General features: G+C 36.1%; 1 protein-coding gene and 1 long non-coding RNA gene across 6 annotated transcripts in view; one reads left to right on the top strand and one right to left on the bottom strand.

The window, feature by feature from the left end:
- Positions 1 to 13061, bottom strand: part of LOC119534687 (zinc finger protein 596-like) — a 48302-nt gene extending 35241 nt beyond the window's left edge. For 2 of the 5 annotated variants that reach the window (XM_037837319.1, XM_037837320.1), the window contains exon 1: positions 1594 to 1644. In XM_037837319.1, coding sequence (XP_037693247.1) covers positions 1594 to 1641 — 48 coding nt within the window. In that variant the 5' untranslated portion in view covers positions 1642 to 1644. Of the gene's footprint in view, positions 1 to 1593; positions 1645 to 12653; positions 12721 to 12940 lie in introns of those variants that run through there. The other 3 variants (XM_037837324.1, XM_037837321.1, XM_037837322.1) reach the window with 3 other exon arrangements.
- LOC119534701 overlaps positions 12849 to 26195 on the top strand; it is a 30267-nt gene continuing 16920 nt past the window's right edge. The window contains exon 1 of the long non-coding RNA XR_005217097.1: positions 12849 to 13233. This is a non-coding gene — a long non-coding RNA (uncharacterized LOC119534701). The remainder of the gene's footprint in view (positions 13234 to 26195) is intronic.

Below are 26195 nucleotides of genomic sequence, written 5' to 3'. Positions count from 1 at the left end.
AGTGTTGTATGAAGTATGCCCAAAGACAGATTGCTCTGTGGTGTCCAGTCCACGCAGTTCCTGGCTTTCTACCTACTTTCCTGGAGGAGTAACTAAAACATACAGCTCACCAGTCTGCCATCTTGCCCCGCCTCTCTCTTCAACTTTTAAGAAGTGGCCTCCCTGACTAACTTGCTAAGCAGGAAACCTTCCATCTCTTACACTTTTTATATTTTTTTAAATTGAAGTATAACATATAAAGTACACAAATATTAGATATAAAACACTTAATTTGTGCATATTTATGATGACTTTCTTAACAGTTCATCCTTTTAAAAGCCTGACATATCAGTCTCTTCCTTTATGGTTAAGGCTGTTGTGTCCTGTTAAAGAAACCTTTTATGATCTCACTGTCATGAACATATTCTTTTTTTTTTCTAGAAGCTTTATAGGGTTAGTTTATACATTAAAGTTTAAGGTCCATCTCAACTCATTTTGTATACTCTTTGAGGTAAGGGTTGTATTTCCTTTACCTGGAACATCACTTCCTATTTCATTGTGTTTTGTAATCTTTTGCTGCAAGCCAGATATTTTGATAGTTTAATGTATTATCAATAAAATTTAGACAATGAAGTGTGCATTTTTTAAGCTTTTATCCAGTTTGTGTTATGACGAAGAAAAGGAAAATAAAAGCCCCCTTTCTCTATCTTTGTAGATCAGTCTTGGCATGTGCTGTCCTTCAAAGCTTAGCTTTTTTTTTTTTTTTTTCATTTTTATTTAGATTGTTCGGATACCATAAAATTATCCAAAGATCCAAAGTGTACAATCATTTGCCCCGGGTACCCTCATACAGCTGTGCATCCATCACCACGCTTAATTTTTGTTCAATTTTTAGAAACATTTCATTACTCGAGACAAGAAATAAAGTGAAAGATGAAAAAAGAAAAAAAGAAAAGGAAACTCTAATCCTCCCCATCCCTAACCAACCCCCCTCAATTGTTGACTCGTAGTATTGGTATAATACATTTGTTACTGTTTATGAAAAAATGTTGAAATACTATTAACTGTAGTACATAGTTTGCAATAGGTATATATTTCTTCCCTATATGCCCCTCTATTATTAACTTCTAATTGTATTGTCATACATTTGTTCTGGCTCATGGAAGCGATTTCTAGTATTTGTACGGCTGATCATGGACATTGCCCACCATAGGATTCAGTTTTATACATTCCCATCTTTTGACCCCCAACTTTCCTTTTGGTGACATATATGACTCTGAGCTTCCCCTTTCCACCTCATTTACACACCATTTGGCGCTGTTAGTTATTCTCACATCTTGCTACCAACACAGGGTTGTTCATTTCCAAACATTTAAGTTCATCCTAATTGAACATTCTGCTCATACTAAGCAACCACTCCCCATTCTTAAGCCTTGTCTTATATCTTGGTACCTTATATTTCATGTCTATGAGTTTACATATTATAATTAGTTTCTATCAGTGAGACCCTGCAATAATTGTCCTTATGTGTCTGGCTTATTTCACTCAGTATATTGCGCCTCAAGGTTTTGTCATCAACCCATTTTTTTTTTAAATATGGTTTTGTTCACTCACCGTACATTCCATCCCAAGTAAATAATCGATGGTTCTCTGCATGATCATACATTTATGTGTTCACCACCTTCACCACGATCTATATAAGGGCATCTACATTTCTTCCACAAGGCAGGAGGGAGAGTCAAAGACGGTAGAGAGGCCAAAGAAAGAGGAAAAAATAAATGACAGCTAGGAAGCAGCAAAAGGAAAAATAATCTTAACTCAAAGTAGAATAAAGAATCAGACAATACCACCAATGTCAAGTGTCTACCATGCCTCCCCTATCCCCCCCCTTATCTGCATTTACCTTGGTATATCACCTTTGTTACATTAAAGGAAGCATAATACAATGATTCTGTTAGTTACAGTCTCTAGTTTATGCTGATTGCATCCCTCCTCCAATGCCTCCCCATTTTTAACACCTTGCAAGGTTCACATTTGCTTTTTCTCCCTTGTAAAAAGAACATATTTGTACGTTTTATCACAATTGTTGAATACTCTAGATTTCACCAACTTACACAGCCCCAGTCTTTATCTTTCCTCCTTTCTTGTTGTGTCTCACATGCTCCCCACCTTCCTCTCTCAACCATATTCATAGTTATCTTTGTTCAGTGTATTTACATTGTTGTGCTACCATCTCTCAAAATTGTGTTCCAAACCACGCACTCCTGTCTTCTATCACTCTGTAGTGTTCCCTTTAGTATTTCCTGTAGGGCGGGTGTCTTGTTAGTATTTCCTGTAGGGCGGGTGTCTTGTTCACAAAGTCTCTCATTGTCTGTTTGTCAGAAAATATTTTGAGCTCTCCCTCATATTTGAAGGACAGCTTTGCTGGATATAGGATTCTTGGTTGGCAGTTTTTCTCTTTCAGTGTCTTAAATACATCACACCACTTCCTTCTTGCCTCCATGGTTTCTGCTGAGAGATCCGCACATAGTCTTATGAAGCTTCCTTTGTATGTAATGGATCGCTTTTCTCTTGCTGCTTTCAGGATTCTCTCTTTGTCTTTGACATTTGATAATCTGATTATTAAGTGTCTTGGTGTAGGCCTATTCATATCTCTTCTGTTTGGAGTACGCTGTGCTTCTTGGATCTGTAATTTTATGTCTTTCATAAGAGATGGGAAATTTTTATTAATTATTTCCTCTATTATTGCTTCTGCCCCCTTTCCCTTCTCTTCTCCTTCTGGGACACCAATGATGCGTACATTATTGTACTTTGTTTCATCCTTGAGTTCCCGGAGACGTTGTTCATATTTTTTCATTCTTTTCTCCATCTGCTCCTTTGCATGTAGGCTTTCAGGTGTTTTGTTCTCCAGTTCCTGAGTGTTTTCTTCTGCCTCTTGAGATCTGCTGTTATATGTTTCCATTGTGTCCTTCATCTCTTGTGTTGTGCCTTTCATTTCCGTAGATTCTACTAGTTGTTTTTTTGAACTTTCGATTTCTGCCTTATATATGCCCAGTGTTTCCTTTGCAGCCTCTATCTCTTTTGCAATGTCTTCTCTAAACTTTTTGAATTGATTTAGCATTAGTTGTTTAAATTCCTGTATCTCAGCTGAAGTGTACGTTTGTTCCTTTGACTGGGCCATAACTTTGTTTTTCTTAGTGTAGGTTGTAATTTTCTGTTGTCTAGGCATGGTTTCCTTGGTTACCCAAATCAGGTTTTCCCAGACCAGAACAGGCTCAGGTCCCAGAGGGAAGAAATATTCAGTATCTGGTTTCCCTGCGGGTGTGTCTTAGAAAATTGCTCCACCTTGTGATGCCTCAGGTCACTGTGCTTTTCTGCCCAGCAGGTAATGCCTGTTAGCCTATAATTCTTGACTGGTGTGAGGAGGTATGGCCGTGTTCCCCCAGGCTCTGGGGTCTGGTTCTAAATGGAAAGGGCCCCACCCCTTTCCTCCTAGAGAAGACAGACCCCCCAGATGGAGGTCATTAGCATATCAATGGTCTCGCTCTCTGCTTGTGCAGTCTCCACCCTTCCCCGAGTCACAGCCCTGGAAACTGAAAATGGCTGGGGCTTTCTCCACTGAGCCAAAAAAGAAACAGATAGTCCCCTTTAGACCCAGTCCAAGGTGACCCTCTGGCTCTCCAAGGTCAGTCGTCACCCAAAGCCTCTGTCTGTTTTTTGGGGATTCGTACCTGTAGTGAGCTTGCTACTTAAAACCCCAGTTGGAGCTCAGCTGAGCTATATTCGCTTGCTGGGAGAGAGTTTCTCTCTGGCACCACGAGGCTTTGCAGCTCAGGCTATGGGGGAGGGGGTCTCGCAACTTGGATCCGCAGGTTTTACTTACAGATTTTATGCTGTGTTCTCAGGCATTCCTCCCAATTCAGGTTGGTGTATGATGAGTGGATGGTCTCGTTTGTCCCCCCGCAGTTATTCTGGATTATTTACTAGTTGTTTCTGGTTTTTTGTAGTTGTTCCAGGGGGACTACTTAGCTTCCACTCCTCTCCATGCCGCCATCTTGCCCCTAGATCAAAGCTTAGCTTTTAAAAATAATTTTAGAGAAGAGCCTAAGGCAAATGAATAGTGACCTCTCAGGTCTTCTCTGCACAAGTGCCTTGTTCTGGGTGCAAGGCCTTGGGATGCCTCTGCTTACACAGATCTGAAGTTACCCTTTCCTTAGGAAACTGTTTCTTCCATACCAGGCACCACACTGTATGTCCCACAGTCCCCAAATCTTTGGCCTGGCTGCAATTTGACAGCTATTCTAGTTTCCTGTCAGAGGGCCCTGTAAGCTGCTATTACATGCAGGAGAAGTTCTGAGACTACAAGCCTTTGATTAGTGTGTATGTGTGTGTTGAGACTTTCAGATTGTTACTTGAAAGACTGAAACACATATACATATTCCCAGTATATGCCCAGCAGCTACTCTGCTACCTCTGAAATGGGACAGCGGATCCCTACTGGGTGCATTGGCTGGCTACTTTCCAAGCCAATGAGGGGATTTGGGAGGGGCCAGCCAAGGCTCCATGAGATCTTACCATTTTAAAGTTGCCTTTTCCTTGATTGTGTTAACCATTTAAGTCTTCTATGGAGCTTTGAGAAAGATGGTTCTGCCAGCTCTTATTTGTTGTATAAAATTTATTTGGGGAGACCAGACCCCTGGAAAAGCTTATTCCACCACCTTGATGACCCTCAAAACTGTTTTAAATTTTTACGCAAATTTCAGGATGGCAGACACTAGAATATGTTTAAATTCTAAGATGATGGATCAGATTGATGACAGGGAGTAATTTATTATATACTCTACAATTTATTCATAATAACACAATTACTGATACTGTGGGAAATTATGCAACTAGACACAAATTTATAGATGAACAACAAAGCTGGGATTAAAGATAATGCCTTGCCTCTTATGGGAGAGATGACATAAACAACAGATGCCAGTCTAGAAATACTTTCAATTTTAATGATCAAAATTATCTATCTCAAGGTTATCTATTTCATTTGTGAAACAGTTTCAAACCATCTGATTAAGGTGAGAGGAAAGGCAAGATTAGTGATTCAAAGGTCAAGGCAAAGGTTTAACATAATATTTATCAAGCAAAAGAGATAGAATTGATCTGCAAGACTTACTACGATTCCCTGAACTTTTTGATAAATGCCCCTAATAGCCTGGTGTTATAGCCTGAGCTCCAGTGCAATAATTATTATGTACCCTGGCAGAATTGTTTCCTACTGGGAACCAAATATTTTAACCCAGTGGGATCTATCTCTGTAGGAACAATGGTTTCTGTGGGGCCTTAACATAGAGAACTCAAGCTTAGAAACCTTCAATATTGCATTTTGGAATCCACAATAATAAGTAGCTGGGACAAGGAGGATAGCTAACTGTTACACATACCAGAAATTGCCATGCTTCCAGAGACCAAATGAAGTTCAAGGTTCACTGGGCCTGAAGGCTGGGGTTGGATATAATGACCCCCGATGCCAAATGATCCTGATATTTGCAGAGCCCCAGGATAAATCCAAGCACTACTTATAAATGATCTACGCACCCCAGGTGTTTTAGTATTCCTGCTTCTAAAATATCACACAATGGGATGGATTAAAAAATGGAAATTTATTGACTCATGATTTTGAAGCTAGAAGACATGCTTCTTCCAGAGGTTAACTTCTGGCTGGCTCACAATCTCTGGGGTTCCTTGGAGTTCCTGTCACATGGCAATAGACATGGTGTCTTCTTTTTCTTCTGGAGTCTATTCTGGGGTCCAGCTTGTGAATGCTCCCATGGCTTCTCCTCCTGTGCCAATTTCCTTTGCTTTCAAGAAATTCAGCTATATTGGATAAAGGTCCACCCTCATTTGGTTTGGTCACATCCTACTAATAAAATCTTAGGGTTTATATTTACAAATGGGTTCATACCCGCAGGACCAGGATTGGGACCTGAACATGCCTTTCATGGGGAGCATGATTCAATTCCCAACATGAGGGAATGTTATCTTCTTTCTATGTCTTTATTTTTCCCTCTGTAAAATTGGTTGATATGTTAATCAACTCATATATTCTCAAAAAAGTAATCTGGTACATGTAGAGTACTTTGAAGGAAGCTTGGTAAATATTCAGCATTGTTAGTTATAGTTAATAACTAAGTTATTTATTATTATTATTAAGTTTTCCATTCCAGAAGCTCTTTCTGAGCCCAAGATGTGCCCAGTCATGCCCTGCCTTTAAGAACTATGAAGTCTGAGCCCTAAGATATGTTGTCAATTTAGAAAAATACACATGTACATTGAACAGCATTTTATAGGAATATTTGAATAGTGATTAAAATGTAACAATCATAGGCAATAGACCAATCCTTAAAGACGGTTTGGACATTGTCACAATTTTTCAAATTTTCTAAATATTATCAAACATCTCTAAGTCAATTATTTATTCCTGGAAGGAATCATTTTAACAAGATCAAAAACCTGAGAGAAAATTTCATCTTCAATATCAGAAAACTGAATTTGTTATTAAAATAGCTAAAAGGGATACTAAATAGATGCTATGATTTAAATTATCATCCAACAAATAATCTTAATTAGACATGAGGCATGAAAACAATTTTGATAAAATAGAAAAGGGAAATCTTTGAAATCATCTAATGGGCCCCTAAAGAGCATGGGACAAAAATATAATTTGTATGTTTACCTACCAAAAATGACTTCCTGATGAAAACTGATTGTCATTACTGTTATGTTTAAAATGCTTTTGAAACTAAAATCAAAACATGCAAGTATTCCTGAATTTAAACAGTTTGGACTACATGTTCTCTTTTTTTGTCCCATTGTCAGTGATCTCAGCTCAGGTTTTATTAAAAGGGTTTGGATCAGTGAACATCAATGGCTTTTATTTAATTATCTTTGAAACTGACTCAGGTAGTCCCCATATACACCCAAATTAATCTCCAGCATTCTTTGGTTGGGCACTGACTCCTTTTAGCTCTTCAAATACCTCCCCCAGGAGTGGTTTCCTTAAATGTTAATCCTGAAACTTGGGCTTCAGTAAATAACAAATACCAAGACAATCTGTCCTTCTGCCTATGAAGTTCCTAAGCTGGTTCATATGCCAAACTCTGGTGTTCAAAGGTGAGAAAGACCTGATATCTGACCTTTTGCAGTAGCGTGTCTGCGAGAGGAGGCAGGCAAGAAAAATGTATTATTAGTAGCAAATACTTTGTTAAAAAAAAAAAAAAAAAACAGACGTATTGGCAGGCTTTGGCTAGGCACCAACATTAGAACTGAATCGTCAGTGAAGTCTTCCAAATTATTGATACCTAGGCCAGTATCTGAAAAAAGGCCATGCTGGGTATGGCTGCAAGGTGCTCCAAGAATAGGAGACCACATGGGCAAGTCATTAATGCACTTTTAAGGTTGGAATCTCCCATTTGCATCAAACATCCTAAGGCAATGTGATTGAAAAACACAACAAACAGTTCATACCTAGCAGACATACATAAGACACTCTGCACAAAAGCAGAATATATATTCTTCTCGTATGCACATGGATTATTCTCCAGGGTAGGCCACATGTCTGATCATTAAACAAGTTCAAAAACTTTTAAAAGATTAAAGTCAAACAAATTATCTTCTTCAACCATAATGCAATGAAATGAAAAATCAATTACAAAAGGCAAGTTGGAAAATTCACAAGTATGTGGAAAATAAACAATACATTTTTAAACAACCAGTGAGTCAAAAATAAATCACAAAGGAGATTAGAAAATACTTCAAGATGAATAAAAATCATAAACAACATACCAAAACCTAGGGGTTACAATAATCGGAGTGCTCAGAGAAATTTAAAAGTGAAAACGTCCACTTTTTTAAAGAAGAAAAACCTTAAATTCGACAACTTAAAACCGAACTCTACATATTAAGAACTATAAAAGAAAGAGCAAACTAAACCCAAATGAATGCAAAGGAAAGAAATAATAAAGATTAGAGTGGACACAGATGGAATAGGGAAGAGGTAAAGCAATAGAGAAAATCACAAATCCAAAAAGTGGTACTTTGAAAAGTTCAGTACAATTTCCAAGCTTTTAGCTAGAATGACAAGGAAACAAGAGAGAAAAAAATGAATACAGTAAAAAATGAAACTGTGGACATTACAACTGACTAAAGAAATTAAAATATTGAAAGATGATACTAAGAACTACTCAACACCAACAAATTCAATAACTCAGATGAAATGAAAACATTCCAGGAAACACAATACACGAAATCTGCCTCAAGAAGAAATAGAATATCATAGGAGACCCATACCAAGCCAAAAGAGTGAGTCAGAAATTGAAAACCTCCAAAGAAAAGTCCAGGAAAAGATGCCTTCACTATTGAATTCTATGAAACACTTAACGAAGAATTAGCAGCAATCCTTCTCAAACTCTTTGAAAGAATAGAAGATAGGGAATACTTCCTAACTAATTCTGAGTCCAGCATTATGCTCTTATGAACTCCAGACAAAGGCATTAAAACTACAATTATCCTTCAAGAATACAGATGCTGAAATCCTCAACAAATACCATCAAACCAAGTCCATCAGAAGGTTAACAGGACTACACATCATGACAACGTGAATGCAAGGGATGTGTCATTATACAGAAATCAACCAATGTAATACTCCGTATTAATAGACTGAATAAAAATAAGACCATGTAGTTTGATGCAGGAAAACAACATTTGATAAAAACCAACACTTTTTATGATAAAAACAATCTACACACTACGACTGGAAAGGAACTTCCTTAGTGTGATAAAGGGGATTCATGAAAAATGCACACCTAGCATCATAAACAATGGTGTAAGCCTGAAAGCTTTCCTCCTAATATCAGGAATAAGACAAGAATTCTTGTTTTTATTTTTTGCTATTAAACATTGTACTGGATATTCCTGTCACAGCAATTTGTCTAATAAAACACATGCAAATTGAAAAAGAAGTAAAATTATCTGTGTTGTGAGATGACATAATCTTATAGAGAATCCTATAGAAGACAATATACACACATTCACATTTATACACACGCAAACACCCTATTAGAACTAATAAATGAAAGCAGTAAAGTTGCAGGTTAGATGATTAATATGCATAAATCAGTTGTATTTATGCATACAAATTATTAGGAATCCAAAAAGAAAATTAGGGGGAAAAATTAATTTACAGTGGCATCAAAAAGAGTAAAATTCCTAGGAATAAATTTAACAAAGGGATGCAACTGTATACTGATATCTATAAAATCTGGCTGAAAGAATTAAAGAGGACATAAATAAATAGAAAGACATCCCATTTCCTGAACTGGCAGATTTAATACAGTTCTGGTGGCAATACTCCCCCAAATGTTTTAGAGATACACGGCAATACCTATAAAAATCCCAAGGCCAGTTTCTTTTACTATAATGTAAAAGTGACCCTTAAAATCATATGGAAATAGAAGACCTTGAATAGATACAATGATATTGCAAAAGAGCAAAATTGGAGGATACACAATTCTCTATTTCAAAGTATACTACAAAAATACAGTAATCAAAATGGTATAATATTGACATGAGGGTAAATATATGGACTAAAAAACAATTGATAGTCCAGAAATAAACCCATGCCTCTATGGTCCATTAATTTTAAATATGGCACCAAGATACTGCACTCTGGAAAGATAGTGCCTTCACCAAATCCTGATGAGACAAGTGTATATTCATATACAAAGCATGAAGTTTAATCCCTACCTTACAGTAGTTACAAAAAGTTAAGTAATTTAGAAAGCTAAATGTAAGAGAAAAACTAACACAAGGAAATATAGAGGTAAATCTTCATGACTTGGATTTAGCAATTAATGATTAGATATGACATTAAAAGCACTGGAACCAAAAACATAGATAAATTGAACTTCTTAAAAATTAAAAACTTGTTTTTATCAAAAGGACCCTTTGTTTTATCAAAGGACCCTTTAAAGAAATTGAGAGCTCCACACCTTTTGTATCTGAGATCTCTGATCTCAATAGCTCCCACTCCAAAGGTCAATGTTATTGAGGAGAAAGATCAAATTTCGAGTCTAAGTCCCTAGCCTTTTGGTGGACTAGCAGTCCACAGTTTCATTTTTGATATTGCTAGTTGCTTAAACTGTGCAAAAGGCAACAAATGAAATGATACAGATGGAATTCTTGAACTTTAAAAAATGTGATTCTCCAACCATATGGCATGGTGGTATTTACATGATCAAAAATTGGGGATTAGAAACTGTACCTATCTAACAAAATGGCAACATCTCACCAAAGACAACCTAGTATTTCAATGCCTATTACAGGAAATATTCCAAATAGACAAAATTACTCATCTCAGAAATGCACTCCAGAAAAAGAGCTCCCAAACAAGTCAAATAGAATGCCTGTTTTCATCAGTACTCAGATTATATTAAGAAATTGCAATATTCTAAAATAGTTTTGTTAAATGATTCTTTGCAAAAGGCAAATGAGAAATTAAAACCTCATGACACATTAAGCAACCCTCCCCCTTCTTTAGCCCCCATCGATACCCTGGTAACCTATATTCTATGTTTTATGTCTATGAGTTTACATATTATAACTAGTTCATATCAGTGAGATCATACAACGGAAATGGATAAAGCTGATGGTAGCATGTTAACAGTACCAGCAATATTTTAATACTCTTTCACCAACAGTAGCAAATATACCACACCAATACTACTAGTCAATAACATGGGGTGATAAGGAGTATGGGAGGAATAGGGTTTCCTTTTTTATTTTTATTTCTTTCAGGAGTAATGAAAATATTCTCAATTTGATTATGGGGATGTATGCACAACGAAGTGATGATGCGGGCCAATGACTGTATACTTCGGATGGTTTCTATGGTGTGTGAATGTATCTTAACAAACCTGCATTAAGAAAAACTCATGACATTTATGTCTTTATGTCTAACAGCAGAAAAATTTTAATGGAAGCTTGTAAATTCCCTATTTGAGTCTGTTGGTAGGTTTGTTGCATGCTTTTTCCTACCTCTGAACAGTATTGCCAAATTAACTTATAAAACTATTTAAAGGAGCTCTATTCAAACTAACTTAAAGATAAATAAGGACTAATATAAAAATTAATACTCCTACAGTACAAGAAATAAAGGAAACCAAACTTCTAATATTTCACATGAAAAAAAAGAGTATTCATAGAAACAAATACAAATGTTTTGATGAAAATTAAAGTTGCCATAATTTAGATAAACCTTTGCAAAGAGGACTTTGATATTAGTTAAATAAAATTAGCAATGTCTCAAAATGGATAAAAGACATAAAACGTTAGAGCTAAGACCATAAAACTCTCAGAAGAAAATGTGGGGAAATATCTTAAAGATCTTATGGTAGGAGGTGGTTTCCTGGATCTTACATACAAAGCATTAAGTAATAAAAGAAATAGACAAATGGGATTTCCTCAAAATTGAATGCTTTTGTGCATCAAATGATTTTGTCAAGAAAGTAAAATGGCAGACTACTCAATAGGAGAAAATATTAGGAAACCACATACCTGATAAGGGTTTAATATCCAGAACATATAAAAAAAATCCTACAACTCAAGAACAAAAGGACAAACAACCCAATTAAAATATGGGTAAAAGACAGGATAGACACTTTTCCAAAGAGGAAATTCAAACGGCCGAAAAACATAGGAAAAGATGCTCAACTTCACTACCCGTCAGGGAAATGCAAATCAAAATCACAATGAAATAACATTTCACACCTAATACAATGGGCTTTATCAAAACAAAGCAAAACAAAAAAAAAAAAGACACTTAGAAGTGCTGGAAACGATGTGGAGAAACAGGTACACTTATTCACCCCTGGTGGGAACATAGAACAGTGTAGGTGCTCTGGAGAGCCCCGATCTCAGGCATCATCATACCTGATCTCAAACAAAGGATGAGGCCCATGTCTCATAGAACCAGGATGTTACTATCTTTCAAAATGGGAACTGGCTAATGTAATGAAGTCCCAAGGGTTAAAAGAACAGACAGCGTTTGTGTAGTAACTCTGAAAGCAGGATAATCTGTTGGAAAGTTGAGGGTTTAATGCATAGGTGAGAGTTTTGGGGTGACCTGGCCTTTCTATGCTCTCATTTTCCACTCTGTGAAGTGGCAACAAAAAGAGGACCCATCTGTTACTCAAGCTTATAACAGCTGATCATCTGAGACTCCTTAAGGATGACTGAGTGGCAACTTTAATTGTCAGAATTTGTCCTGTTGCTTATCCTCTTTTTGCCCAAGATTTCTCATCTGTCAATGTGAACAATAATTATAACTACCTCCTATGTAAGATCTTGTGAGAAATAATGAGTTAGTACATTCAAAGTACATACAATTTTGTCTGATGTATATCAAGAATTCAAATAAAATTTATTATGAACTAATAATCCTTCTATGCTTTCAAAATAAATGTCAACTCCCCTTTGCGAAATTGTTATCAAATTAGAAAAAGGTATGCAAATCGATAGGAGCCATAAAGAAGAAATGAACTAGCAATTCAACAGAGCAACAGAAGCACCTTCAATCACCTAGAATACGTGAGATTGCTCACAATTTTCTTAATACATACCATTTTTTTGAAATCTCAGTGCACTATTATGAGAAAGGCAACATTTGTACAGGTTGATTTTCAGTGACTGAAAACAAAATAACAATTAAAAACTTATCCTAGTATCCGCGAGCGGGTGCCGCCAGCGAACTCCAGTCCTCCGCAATCCCCGCCCACCATGAAGGGCTCATGGGTAAAGGCGAGACGGGTGGCGGCCGCTGCACCTCTGGGGACCTTCCGCGCCCCAAGTCGGACCAGCAACCCTTTCCCGCCAGCTGAGAGGACCGCCGGGGGAACTGTGGACTCACGTACAAAACCTTTGGTCGCCGATGCCATCTTGCGCCCATTGCGTCCGCCTTACGGGCCCCACGCCGCTGCTAGGTCTGCGGTCTCACGCGTACTGGGCGCTGGAGGAAGCTCCCGGGAGTACGGAACTTTCGCGGTGATACGCCTCTCTTCTCCGGAAGTGGAACGAGGAGGGAAGGCGCTTCTGGTGTCCTTGCCTCGTTCTGACCGGTGAGGCCGGGAGAAGAACGCCGACCCTTCTGGGGTCTGAAACAGCGTACTCAGCCACCAAAGCGCATTTCTCTAAACTATCAAGGTAAGAAAAATGGCGAAAGAACCGCGATATTTCATCGATTTTGAGATGCATAGTTTTTGTATTTTAACATCCCTAAAACGTCAGGATGTGCCTCACAATGAATGGTGTGTTATTGATGAATTGGCAGCATTTTCTCTTCCCTAGTGACTCAGGAAATAATACAGCATCTTAGAACTGATGGCATCGTAGATTCGGTGAAACATAGTAGGTAGAACTTCAACCAAATTGATGGAGCGTGTGAAACCAATCCGTCTCGAAGGATATGCAGGCAGAGTCCCCATTTAGTCCCTGAACTGTCTTTAAAAGGCTCAGCGTGTTCATCCGTGGTTTTGGAAAAGCTGCTCTGGCACTTGCCGTCTGGTGGATCCAGTCCTAAGCGTGAAATTCGGTTTCTCGAGCTGGGAGAAACCAGCTCTGTAAGCTCAGGCACCCGAGATTGTTGGCCCAGTAAACCTCAAGCAAGTGTGTACCAAGTTGGGCAAGTTTAGAATTCGTTATAGGAATCCTCTTGTTAAACATGGCAGATTTACCTCCTCTTCCTCCAGAGACTCCTCTAAGATAAGAAAGGAATCTTACAAAGGCAAAATGGTGGGAATATTGTGGAGCTGGAGCTAGATGGACAGTGGTCGCTGCCTTAGAAGACTGGGGCGTGGAGTCTAGTGCCTGAGACATCGTGCATGAGAATGCAGCTAGAAAAGGTAGAGACCCCAGACTTCTCTCCCTGCGAGTTCCACTGGCAGACATGGCTTCCTGCCCCAGCAGTGACTGGGAAATGAGCTCCAGGAGAGGAGCTCAGAAGCGCAGGCGACAGGGTCAGAGCCCTGTTCTGAGGCTCCTTGGAAAGGAGGTCTCCTTTCTGCAGCAGCTCCAAGCTCAAAAGAAAAGACTGGTAATTAGCTGTACCCTAGCAGAGTGGCCCACCCAGTCCTGGCCTCACAGCTCAGCAGCCCCAAGCACTAGGAGCTTCTCATTTGTCTTCTGTCTGAAAATCCTAGGGTCTGCAGACACCTGAGTAGAGGGGAAAATAACAGAGGAAGCGGGACTCAGAAGGAACACATATTTTTCTTACACAAATCTTCTGGGCTTATATATTAAGAGTTTTTCTTAGGTATTTTTCTAGTAATACAGTTGCTGGGTAATGAATTCTACATTGATCATAATTTAGTTCCAAATTGTTTTTCCAAAATGATAGAACCACTTCAAACAGCGATTTTATTTTATTTTCATATTGTCAATCTGGTAAAATGGTATCTGGTGAACCTTAATTTACATTTCTCTGTTTCTCAGTAAATCTGTGCACATTTTGTCCATTTATGGGCCCTTCATGTTTCCTTTTTTGTGATATGCCTTTTCATGTCTTCTTCCTATATTTCTCCTGTACTGTCTTTTAAAAAATGAGTTCTTATTCTTCACATATTCTACATGTTTTGTCAGTGTGTATTATAAATATCCCAGTTTGAGACTTGCTTTTTACTTTATTTACAGTGTGTTTTGATGAAGAGAAGTTACTTATATGAATATATTAAGCTTTATGAAGCGCCTCCTTTTTGTATACTTGACTAATTTCCAGCAATCTTGTTAAACTCTCTTATTACAAAAATTTATCTGTATATTCTCTGGTTCTAGACATCAAATTAATCTCTGCATGATGGTAATTTTGTTTCCTCCCAATACTTATACAACTTTCCCTGGTCAAGTTAATGTCTTGGCTAAGAACTGTAGAAAGGATTGTTTATAAATAGTGGTAATGAGCATTGTGCTTTTAAAGAGAATGCTTCTAGTGTTGCTATAGATATTTTCGCAGATCATTGTTCAAGAAGAGTCCCTTTTATTCCTAGTTCATGAAGAGTTTATTTTCTGTTTCTTTTCTTTTTTCTTGAAAAAATATATTAAATTTGTAGCAAATTTGCAAATAGAGTACAAAGAGCTTTTTTTCCCCGAAGCGTTTTAAGTGACTGATCTGTTGTATCCTCACTCCTAAACAGTTTATATTTCCTGTAAACAATGATATTCTCCTACATAACTGTAATGCAGCCATCAAAACCAGGAAATTAACGTCAGTACAATACTACCTTCTAGTCCTCAAACCTTCAAATTTCACTCATTAGCTCAAAAATTCCCATTTTAGCAAAAGGAACCAGTTCAGAATCAGGTTTTCTTGCTTTCATCTTTCTTTTTGTGTCTTTGTCTTTTTGTTGGGAAGCACTTTCCTTGACTTTCAAAACCTTGACATTTTTGAAGATCATAGGCCATTTATTTTGTAGAATGTCCCTCACATTGTGTTTTGACACTTCTACATGATCAGATTGAAGTTATACATCTTTGGCACAGATATCCCAAAAGTGATTCGAAATCTTTTCATTGCCTTCTATCGATTGGAATGTGGTTTCTGTTTGTTCCTTTACTGATTATATCTTTAGTCACTTCATTTGAAGTGGTGTCAACTAGGGCTCTCCATGGTGCAGTTGCTGGGTTTAATGATTTTTTTAGGGGGGGGGGATACATTGAGACTATGTAAATATCCCATTCCTCATCAAATATTCTGTCCCTCATTTATATATTAATCTGTATGGACTCATGTCTTTTATTACATTTTATTTCAGTATTATTCCTATTGTTTCTTTTGATGCTTAAGTTGTTCCAAATTTGGCCAGATACTTCAAGCTGGTTTCTCTTTCCTTTTAACATGTCCTTATCATGCTTTGAGGTTTTAAAAAGAAATTTATAACTGCTAACTTTCATCAAATGCTTTTTGCCATCTGTATAGATGATCTTGGGATGTTTCTCCCTTCAGTCTGTTTCTGTGGAGAATTATATCAATTAATTGATTTTTTTAACAGTAGGAAAACTTACTTTTCTGGGCTAATGCAATTTTTATACATTGCTGAATGCTATTTGATATTATTTTGTTAGGAAATTTTTTTCTATGTTCATGAATGGGACACTAGTTATCCTTTCTTCTACTTGCTCATTATCGTATCAGATTAATTCTTACCACATAGATTTAATTGGAGAGTGTTCCTACCTTTTCTGTTCTGTGTTAGATTTTATGTAAGATTAGTAGTATTCCCTGAAAGTTTGGTAGAATATGAAATGTGCATTTGCTTTAGTAAAGGCCATTTTCCTGAAGACAAAAGCATTTCATATTGTCTTAATCACAGGTAGTCTCCTTCTTGACTGATCATTTAAGTTACTCAGATCATTTTTACTTTCTTGATTTCTAGAACCCCATTAGTAAATTTGGAACATCCTATCTCTTTGTCCCATTTTACAAATAATCTTTAGTCAATAACCCAATTCCAAGGAATATGCCCACTGTGAAGATATTTAGTGTTCTCATTGCCATTTTCGCCAAAGGAGAAATTGTGCTTGTCTCAGATTTGCTATGATATTTCTAGAAGATGAAAGTGATATTAAAATGATGTTTCCAGAGAGTATAATCCAATTAGGTTTGTTACCACCTTTTATTTTGTTATAAAATCTGAAAGTTTACTAAAATTAGATAATAAATCCAAAATCGGGTGAGTATTGTTTTCTAAGATATGACTTGATCTGACAGTTTCAACAGACATTTAGAAAGTAAGCATCATTTTGAAAGGGTTTTTTTTTTTTTTTTTTTTCCTTCGGAGAGAATCTGTTAAGAAAGTTTTATATACAATAGTTGTTTTATTCTCTTTACAGAGTCTCACTTCTGACTGCAGTAGAAATGTGGCTACCATTCCCTAGGATTGTAATTTTTATTGAGCATCTTTCCTCTTTGCATTCTGGGACAGTATCCTCCTTTGATTGTGTGATTTGAGTACATTTAGTTACAGAAATGAACACCATGGGGTCATACCGTGTTTTCAACACCCCCTCCCCCACCAAAAAAAAAAATCATTTGCTGTCTTCTGTGCTTTGGAATTCATACATAAAGTTTTTGAAATCACTGTACTCTGTTCTGAACTGAGAAATGTGAAAATATATTCAGTCTGTATTTTATATGCCTGATTGGGGAAACACTGCTCTTACACAGAAGAAAGTACAAGGCTTTTAATAGCTGTGTACAGGGAAGCCATTGAATTGAATGTTCCATATGAATGAAATCTCTTCTAAGTATATTTTGTAGGAAATTTGTCTTCGGTTGAACTGAGCATGTGTAGTGTGTAAGGCACACTTCTGCTACTCGACTCCTGCCACCTAGGTGTTTCTTAAATATGAACTAAGAATGTTTATGGATATTTCATTTATTTTGCTTTGTAAAAATGAAGGATGTCAATATTTACAGAATATAGCATGTTTATGCATATTTAAGTGTGAAGACACATTTGCATATTTATATTTATGACTTTGAAACCAGGATATTATCATATTTTGTGTTCTCAGTTGTTCACAAACATCTGAAAAAATTTTGTTTGAGTTTTAGTATTAATATTTAATCACTTACCATATTTTTGATAAGTAGCTTTGAATCCTTATATTTCACTCTTTGGGCATCTGTGTACCTAGAGAGACTTAAGAGTTGACAGAGAAGTATTTTCTTGCTGTATTAAAATCTCTTTTGCAGTTTTATTTTAAGGGTTTATAATTGTTATCCTAAGGTAAAACTTACGCCTACATGATGGCCGTATATAAGTCTGAAATTATCATGTAATTCTTGGATCTTGGGGAAATCAAATATGTAAAATTAGTCATAGGAATTTATGTACAGTGATTCTGTTTTCAACTTTTCAAAAACTCCTAACTGTCCTAATCTACTTAGGGTATAATAGGGCTGTTTTTTAAAATCAGTTAACATGGAAATGATCATATGGTGATGCCACATACCTAAATTTTTCTTCCCTAAAATATACCAGTGGTTTTATATTTTACTTTTAAAGATGTGATCTGTGTAATACAGTGGGTCTAACAGGTTTCAAACATATTAAGGCTCAATTTTTATATGTCAAATTGTCCTTTTCATGCAGCAAGGGAAGGTTAATATTGGGTGGGTAGTTAAAGAATTCAGTTTAATTTCTTTTTACCCATGTTTCGGGGCTGTGCATGCAGGGAAAAAAATCTGTTAATGAAAGGAGAATTTAAGTGCAATTGCTGTATAAATCTCCTACAAAATCTATTAATTTGACAATGATATTGAATGTGTATAGTTTTATTTTTAGTTACTGCCTCTTAATTTTTAAGCAGTTATCTCCATATTGCTTTAAGGTACATTTATACATTTTCTCTGGATATAAAGGTTTTTCACTTGCTTGATGAAAGCATTTTTTTTTTTTTCCATTCTAGGCTATGTCTATAGAATGGCAATAGGAAATAACAAATTATTTTTGTTTGTTTTGTTTTTTTAATTTTCTTCTGTAGGTTATCCATGGATATTCTGGTTATTTGTAACTTCTGTATTCAAATATTTGGCATCTAAAACTTTTGCTGATGATATGCATTTTTTTGTTATACTTCAGTGACTTATAAGAAACAAGCTAATAATGAAATATTTGCATTATTAAAGTGCTAATGTTTAAACCAAATTCCAGGATGAAAATATTTTATTTTCATTCCAGGATGAAAATAAAATAAAATATTATTTTAACTATTTACTGTAAAATATAGTAAATGTGACTGTTTTAAGTCTGTATTCTCCAAATCGAATTTCTTGACACAATTCTATTTTATTGATTTTTATATATCACAAAGATTTTAAAACTTTAAAGCAAGAGAACTTTAGACATTTGAGCACACATTTTAAGTCTGTACAGACCCTTTCCTCTGGCTTCTTTAATCCGTGTTTGTAATAGATGAAGACACCCTTTTCAGAGCCTCTTAAAATGTGTATCATCCGACTATAGTCCTGCTCTTTCTCTTTTTTAATATTTTCCAGATTTCTGGTAATTTCTCATTAAAGTTTTATTTGAAAGGCTTTTTAAACACTAGGATTTCAAAAGGGCTTCAGTATTTTCCAATTTAATCCAAGTTGGTCTTATTTAGAGAAGACTTTTTTTTGCCCCTTGGAAGGTGAGTAGAAGAGAATATAAAATGAGAAGAATTCTTGTTTATAATTTTACGGATTCTTCCTACCCATGGTGGTTATCCTATTTTATTTTAGTTTTTTAATCAATGCATCCTGTGTCAGGAAGCTGTCAAAGACTTAATTATAAAATCAAGCAACAAACATGGAAAGTATAAAATAAGCAACATATCTTTCCTGTCTTCATTTTTATTAGCTGTATTTCTTCTTTCTGTAATAGTTTAAAGCTGTGGTTTTGAAACTGGGTTCTGTGAAGTCCTGGGATTTCCAAAGGCTCTTCCTGGGGCCCATCTACTCCTCTCAAGCACCCCTTCCCAGCTAGCCTCCCCTCCAGAGCAACTTTACTTTAGTCTCTTATATATTGGACATTTGCGTAAATTTTCTTATGAACAAGGGAATTGTTTTGCTTCATAAAGCTGAATTTATCTGGGCTATTATAGGGGTTATCTGTACCTGTAGAGACATTCTTAAGAATATAAAACTTTAGTCTAAAATGCATTTATTTACTCATCCGTTTATTTATTTATCCAGGGACATTTATTTATTTATCCAAGGACCCACCTCCTCTGTCTTTGGCAGTGGAATGCATGCTGGAAATACAAAGCTGAACAAGGAGTGGTCTAGTGGGAGATGGGAAAAAGTCCTAGTAATGACGGTACAATACAATGAATGCTATGATAAAACTAAAGTACAAGTGCTACAGCAGTCCACAGAAAGCTTCTAGCAGTAACTGTTAAGAAGAGAGCTTAAAAGGCAATTGAGTCAGCCAGGATGTAAGTGAGTGGGAAAGAAAGTGAAAGAGCCCAGTCCCAGGTTTATGGAATCTGCCTCCTCCCTGGATGATGACAAGCCAGTTAAGGAATGGACTCAGATTAAAGTGGCCACTGTCATTTCCTAATGTTGTACTAGGGCCATAAAAGTACTGCAGATACAGTTACTTCCAAATTAGAAATACTTTAGCTGTAAGTTTAATACTTGTAGAATTCTGTAATATTGATGAAGGAAGTGTGTTAAGGCTGTCCTGTTCTTGAGAAGTATTTTCTGGGTAACCTTTTCTGTTAGGACAATTTCTCAGTACGTGTATTTCTACTTTCTCATCCATGTTCTTATCAACACTCATTTTGGTAGAAGCTGGAAACTATGGATAAAGTCTTTCTAAGAAACTATGGATAAAGTCTTTCTAATTGTGAATTGTATCTATCAGCAGTGAATTCTGGGGACTTAAAAGACCTACACTCTGAAAACACCTTGCTGTTTCAGCAAAATGTGTCATTTAAAATCATGGTCTGTCGTGTCAGACAGGTCTAGGTTCAAGTCGTATTTGCCATTTTTTACATGTGGGATTTTCAGGCAGTTTACCTAAATAAAAACCTCTTGCACAGGATAGCATGGGGTGAGTAGTCAATACATGCTTACTGCTCTGTCATCGCTGTTGTTTATTCTCACAAAAGGATGTTGAATTTCTCAAATGCCTTTTCACCATCTGTTGAGATGACCTTAGGATTTTTCTTCCTTGGTTTGTTAATATGGTGTATTACATTAATTTATTTTCTAATATTAAATCAATCTTGCATTCCTGAAATAAATCCCAGTCAGTCATGTTTTGTCAACCTCGTTATGTGTTACCGAATTCGGTTTCCTAGTATTTTCTTAAAGACTTTCTTGTCCCTGTGTTCGTGGGGCATATTGGTTCTTAATTTTTTTTTCTTCTGATGTTTTTTCCTGGCTTTGTTTGCAGGATAGTACTGTGTTCCCTCTGAAAGTGTTTGTGTAAGATAGCTATTATTGTTTAAATGTTTGATAAAATTCACCAACAAAATTATCTGGCCTTAGGCTTTTTGTGTGGGAATATTTTTAATTGCAAATTCAACACCTTTACTTGTTTGTCTTTCTTCTTAAGATGCTCTTGGACATTTATGTCTTTCTAGGAATTTTTTCTAGGAATTTTTTTTGGCATGTTATCCATAGTATTACCTTATCATCCTTTTAATTTCCCTGGGGTTATTAGTCATATTCCCCCCTCTCATTCCTGATTTTTCTAAATTTTGTCTTCTTTCTTGTTTTTTCCCTTGGACCATCTAACCTAACAATTTCTTCAATCTTTTCAAAGAGCACTTTTGATTTCATTGATTTTCTCTATTATCTTTCTGTTTTATATGTTACTGACACAGTTCTACTTATTATCAATTCTTTCCTTCAGCTGGTTTGGGGTTAATTTGCTATTATTTTCTATTTCTTAAGGTGAAATCTTAGATTATTCTCATGAGATTTTTCTAATACAGGTGTTTAAAGCTACACATTTCCCTCACAACACTACTTTAGCTGCATTTCATCAGCTTTTTTGTTTTGCTTTTGTTCTCACTCAGTTCAAAATAATTTCTGATTTTCCCTGTGATTTCTTTTTTGACTCATAGGTTATATAGATGTGTGTTGTTTAATTTCTAAATATTTGGGGACTTTCCTAATTCCTATCTGTTTTTTATTTATAATTTGATTCCATTGTATTTGGAAAATATACTCAAGTATTTTAAAATTTATTAAGAACATTTCATTGCTTAGCATATTGTCTGTCTTGAATAGTTTACCATGTGTATTTAAAAATAACAAGTGCCTTCCACTCAGTGGAGTGTTCTATAAATGTCTGTTAATCAAGTTGGTTAATAGTGTTGTTCATCTCTTCTGTATCCTTGCTGAATTTTTCTCTAGTTGTTATCAGTTATTGAGCGTGAAATACTAAAACCTCTGCAATTGAAATAAATTCACCACTCTCCTCCCTATGTGGCACATGACTCCCAGGGGTGTAAGCTTCCCTGGTGACATGGGACATGATTCCCAGGAATGAGCCTAGCCTGGGCATCAGGGTATTGAGAATACCTTCTTGACCAAAAGGGGGAAAAGAAAGGTAACAAAATAAGGTTTCAGTGGCTAAGAGATTTCAAATAGAGTCAAGAGGCTATCCTGGAAGTTACTCTTAAATAGGCTCCAGTTAGATATTCCAAATGTCTGTGATTTCTTATTTGACTCATTGTTTATTTAAAAGTTTGGTATTTTATTCTATATATTTGTGAATTTTCCAGTTCTATCTCTGTGATTGATTTCTAGCTTCATTACATTGTGGTTGGGGAACGTACATTGTATAAAATGACTTCTGTATTTTTGAATTTATTAACACGATTTTTGATTAAGCATATGGACTATTGGGGAGGATGACCTGCGAGCACTAGAGAAGAATGTGTATTATGTATTAATGTGAAACTATGTCTCTCTTCAAATATCTCATTTGCTTCATATATTTTGGGGCTCTGCCATTTAGTGTATATGTATGCATGATTGTTAAGTTTTCTTGTTGAATGTACCCCTTTATTGTATATAGTAATGTTCTTTTTTCTTCATAACAGTTTTAATCTGATAATAGTATAGCTACTCCATCTCTCTTTTGGATCCTGTTTGCATGTTATATTTTTTTTCACTCCTTTCACCTTCAGCCAACTTTTGTCTTTTAATTTAAGGTTAGTGTCTTCTAAACCGCATTTAGTTCAGTCATGCTTTTTCATTCATTCCACCAATATCTGCCTTTTGACTAGTGAGTTTAATCCATTTACACTGAAAGTAACCACCAATAATGCAGAACTTTAAACTGCCATTTTGCTATTTGCTGTTTGTAAGTCATATATTTTTCCCTCAGTTATTTCCTTAATGTCTTCTTTCATATTTGTTTGATTTTTGTTTTGCAGCATTTGGAGCCCCTTCTCATTTATTTCTGTATGTATTTATCATAAATTTTCTCTGTGATTTCCAGCATGCTAAATTGAAATCATGAATCTATAGCAATAATGCTTTTATTTTTGTGTGTGCTCTTTTGAACTACTATTTAGTGTCCTTTCCTTTCAGCACTGCTTGTAGGTCAGGCCTTGTGGTGATTAACTCGTTTGGGAGTTACAGGATCTTGTCATCTGCAAATAGTAAAAGTTTTACTCATTTCTTTCAGATTTCCATGCCTTTTATTTCTTTTTCTTGCTTAATTTCTCTAATTAAAACTTCTAGCACTATATTGAATAACAGTGGAGCCAGTGGGCATCAGTATTGTCCTTTACCGTTTGGCCTGATATGCTTTAGTCCTAACCAGATCCTCTTTATTCATAACTCTAAATGAAGTCTGAACTCTTTTTCAGCTTTTTTTTTTAACAGTTGCTGTATGAGGCAATACAGACATTTATACCTGCTGAGCTCTTGCTGTGAGTTTCAGGTGTCATACAGATACTCAAAGTTCCAGAGACTGACCAGATTATGCACAAAGAGCTCAATATCTCAGAATATGGAGATAACTATTACAACTCAAGAATAGATGTAACTGTTGTTAAGAGCTTACAACCTAGGGACCATTACAATAAGCATTACCCTGGTAAGCTGTGCTATAAGATTCAATTCTCAGAGTTTACACATTGTAGTTAGTCCATATTAGTGAGGCATTATAATGATTATAATGTTTATCTTTTTGTTCCTGGCGTACTTCACTCAAAATGCTGTCCCGAAGATCCATTCACCTCATTGCGTTTCTCACAGCTTCATTCCTTCTTGAAGCTGCTCAATATTCTACTGTATGCATGCGCTACAGTTCACGATGATATACCTTTAGGCTAGCTCCATCCATTGCAAATCATGAATACAGCCACCATAAACACTAGTGTGCCAATGTCCATTCGTGTGCCTTCTCTCAGATATTCTAAGTGTATACTACATAATGAGGTTGCAGGACCATATGGCAGCCACATACTTAGCTTCTTGTGGAGCCACCACACTGTCCTCCAGATAGGTTACACCATTATACTTGCCCACCAACAGTAAAATTGTACATCCCTCTCTCCATGTCTTCTCCAGAACTTGTATCCCTGTTTGTATTTTTCCTTGCAATTTTATAGATACATTTATATATATTCACAAATCATACAATCGTATACAGTGTACAATCAGTTGTTCACAGTATCATCATGTATTTGTATATTCATCACCACAGTCAGCACTTGAACATAATCATTACTCCAAAAAATTTAAAGAATAATAAAAAAGGTTAAAAAAATTAAAATACCATACAAAACAATATAATAATATCAGACAACAACACTACCAAGAATCCCATACCCCTCCCTTGTATCCCCCTATCGTAAACATTTAGCTTTGGCATATTACCTTTGTTACATTTAATGGAAGCATATTATTATGTTACTGTTAACTATAGACTCCAGTTTGCTTTGATTATATTTTTTTCAGTACCATCCCATTTCAACACTTTGCACATTCATTTGTCCTCCCACATGAAAAAAAATTTTTATATTTGTACATTTAGTCACAACTCTTGACTGCTCTTGGTTTCACTAAGTTATACAGTCCCAGACTTTATCTTGTATCTTTCCTTCTGGTGTCATACACACCCCTGGGCCTTCTCTTTCAGCTTTACTCACAGACATCTTTGTTCAGTGTGTTTGCAGTTTGTGCTACCATCACACAGTATTATGCTATCCGTTTCTGGATCTATACAATCAATCCTGTTGAACATTCTGCAGTCCTTCAGCATCAAATGCCCAATCTTTACCTTCTTTCTATCTCCTGATAACCTGTGTTCTCAGCTTTTAACTCTCAACATTTGCTCATTAATGTTAGTTCATATACGTGAGACCATACAGTATTTGTCCTTTTGTTTCTGGCTAACTTCACTCAATGTAACGTCTGCAAGGTTCATCCACATTATTGTATGTTCTGTGTCTTTGTTCTGTCTTGAAGCTGCATAATGTTCCATCATGTGTATATACCACAGTTTCTTTATCCACTCCTCCATTGATGGACATTTGGGCTGTTTCCGTCTCTTGAATAATGCCACTTTAAACGTCGGTTTGCATATGTCCTTTCATGTTTTAGCTTTCAGTTCCTCCGAGTATTTAACTAGTAATGGAATTGCTGGATCATATGGCAGTTCTATAGTTAGCTTCCCAAGGAACTGCCTTACTGTCTTCCAGAGTGGCTGCACCATTCTGTTTTCTCACCAACAGTGAATAAGTGTGCCTCATTCTCCACATCCTCTCCAGAACTTGTAATTTTCTGTTTCATTGATAATGGCCATTCTAGTAGGTGTGAGATGATATCTCATTGTGGTGTTGATTTGCATTTCCCTAATAGCTGGTGAAGTTTAGCATTTTTTCATATGTTTTTGAGCCATGTGTATTTCCTCTTCAGAAAAATATCTGTCCATGTCTTTTGCCCATTTTTTAATCAGGTTATTTGTCTTTATTGTTGAGTTATAGGATTTCCTTATATTTTCTTGGTATCAATCACTTATCAGTTATGTGGTTTCCAATTACTTTCTCACATTGAGTCAGCTGCCTTTTCACCCTTTTGGCAAAGTAGGTTGAAGCACAGAAGTATTCGATTTTGAAGGAGTACCATTTATCTATTTTTCTTTTGTTGCTTGTCCTTTCGATATAAGTTCTAAGATGCTACCACCTATCACTAGATCCTGAAGATTTTTCCTTACATTTTTTATAGGAGTCTTATGGTATTGGTTCTTATATGGGTCTTTGATCCATTTTGACCCAGTTTTTGTATTGGATGTGAGCTAGTGTTCTTTCATTCTATTGGATATGGATATTAACTTCTCCCAACTTGTTCTGTCCCAGTTGAGTGGTCCTTGGAGCCTTGTCAAAAATCAGTTGACCATAGATCTGAGGATATCTTTCTGAACTGTCTATATGATTCCATTGATCCATATGTCTGTCTTTATGCTAGTACCATGCTGTTTTGGCCACTGTGGCTTTATAATATGCTTTGGAGTCTGGAAGCATGGTACCTCCCACTTCCTTCTTTTTCAAGATGTTTTTTGCTATTCAAGGCTACTTACCCTTCCAAATAAAATTGACAGTTAGCTTTTCCATGTCTGCAGATAGTCTGTTGGAATTTCAATTGGGATTGCATT

Source organism: Choloepus didactylus, chromosome 5, assembly GCF_015220235.1.
Source record: "Choloepus didactylus isolate mChoDid1 chromosome 5, mChoDid1.pri, whole genome shotgun sequence".
NCBI lineage: Eukaryota > Metazoa > Chordata > Mammalia > Pilosa > Megalonychidae > Choloepus > Choloepus didactylus.
Note: the sequence above shows the minus strand (reverse complement) of the source record. Positions and strands in the feature narration are given on the sequence as shown.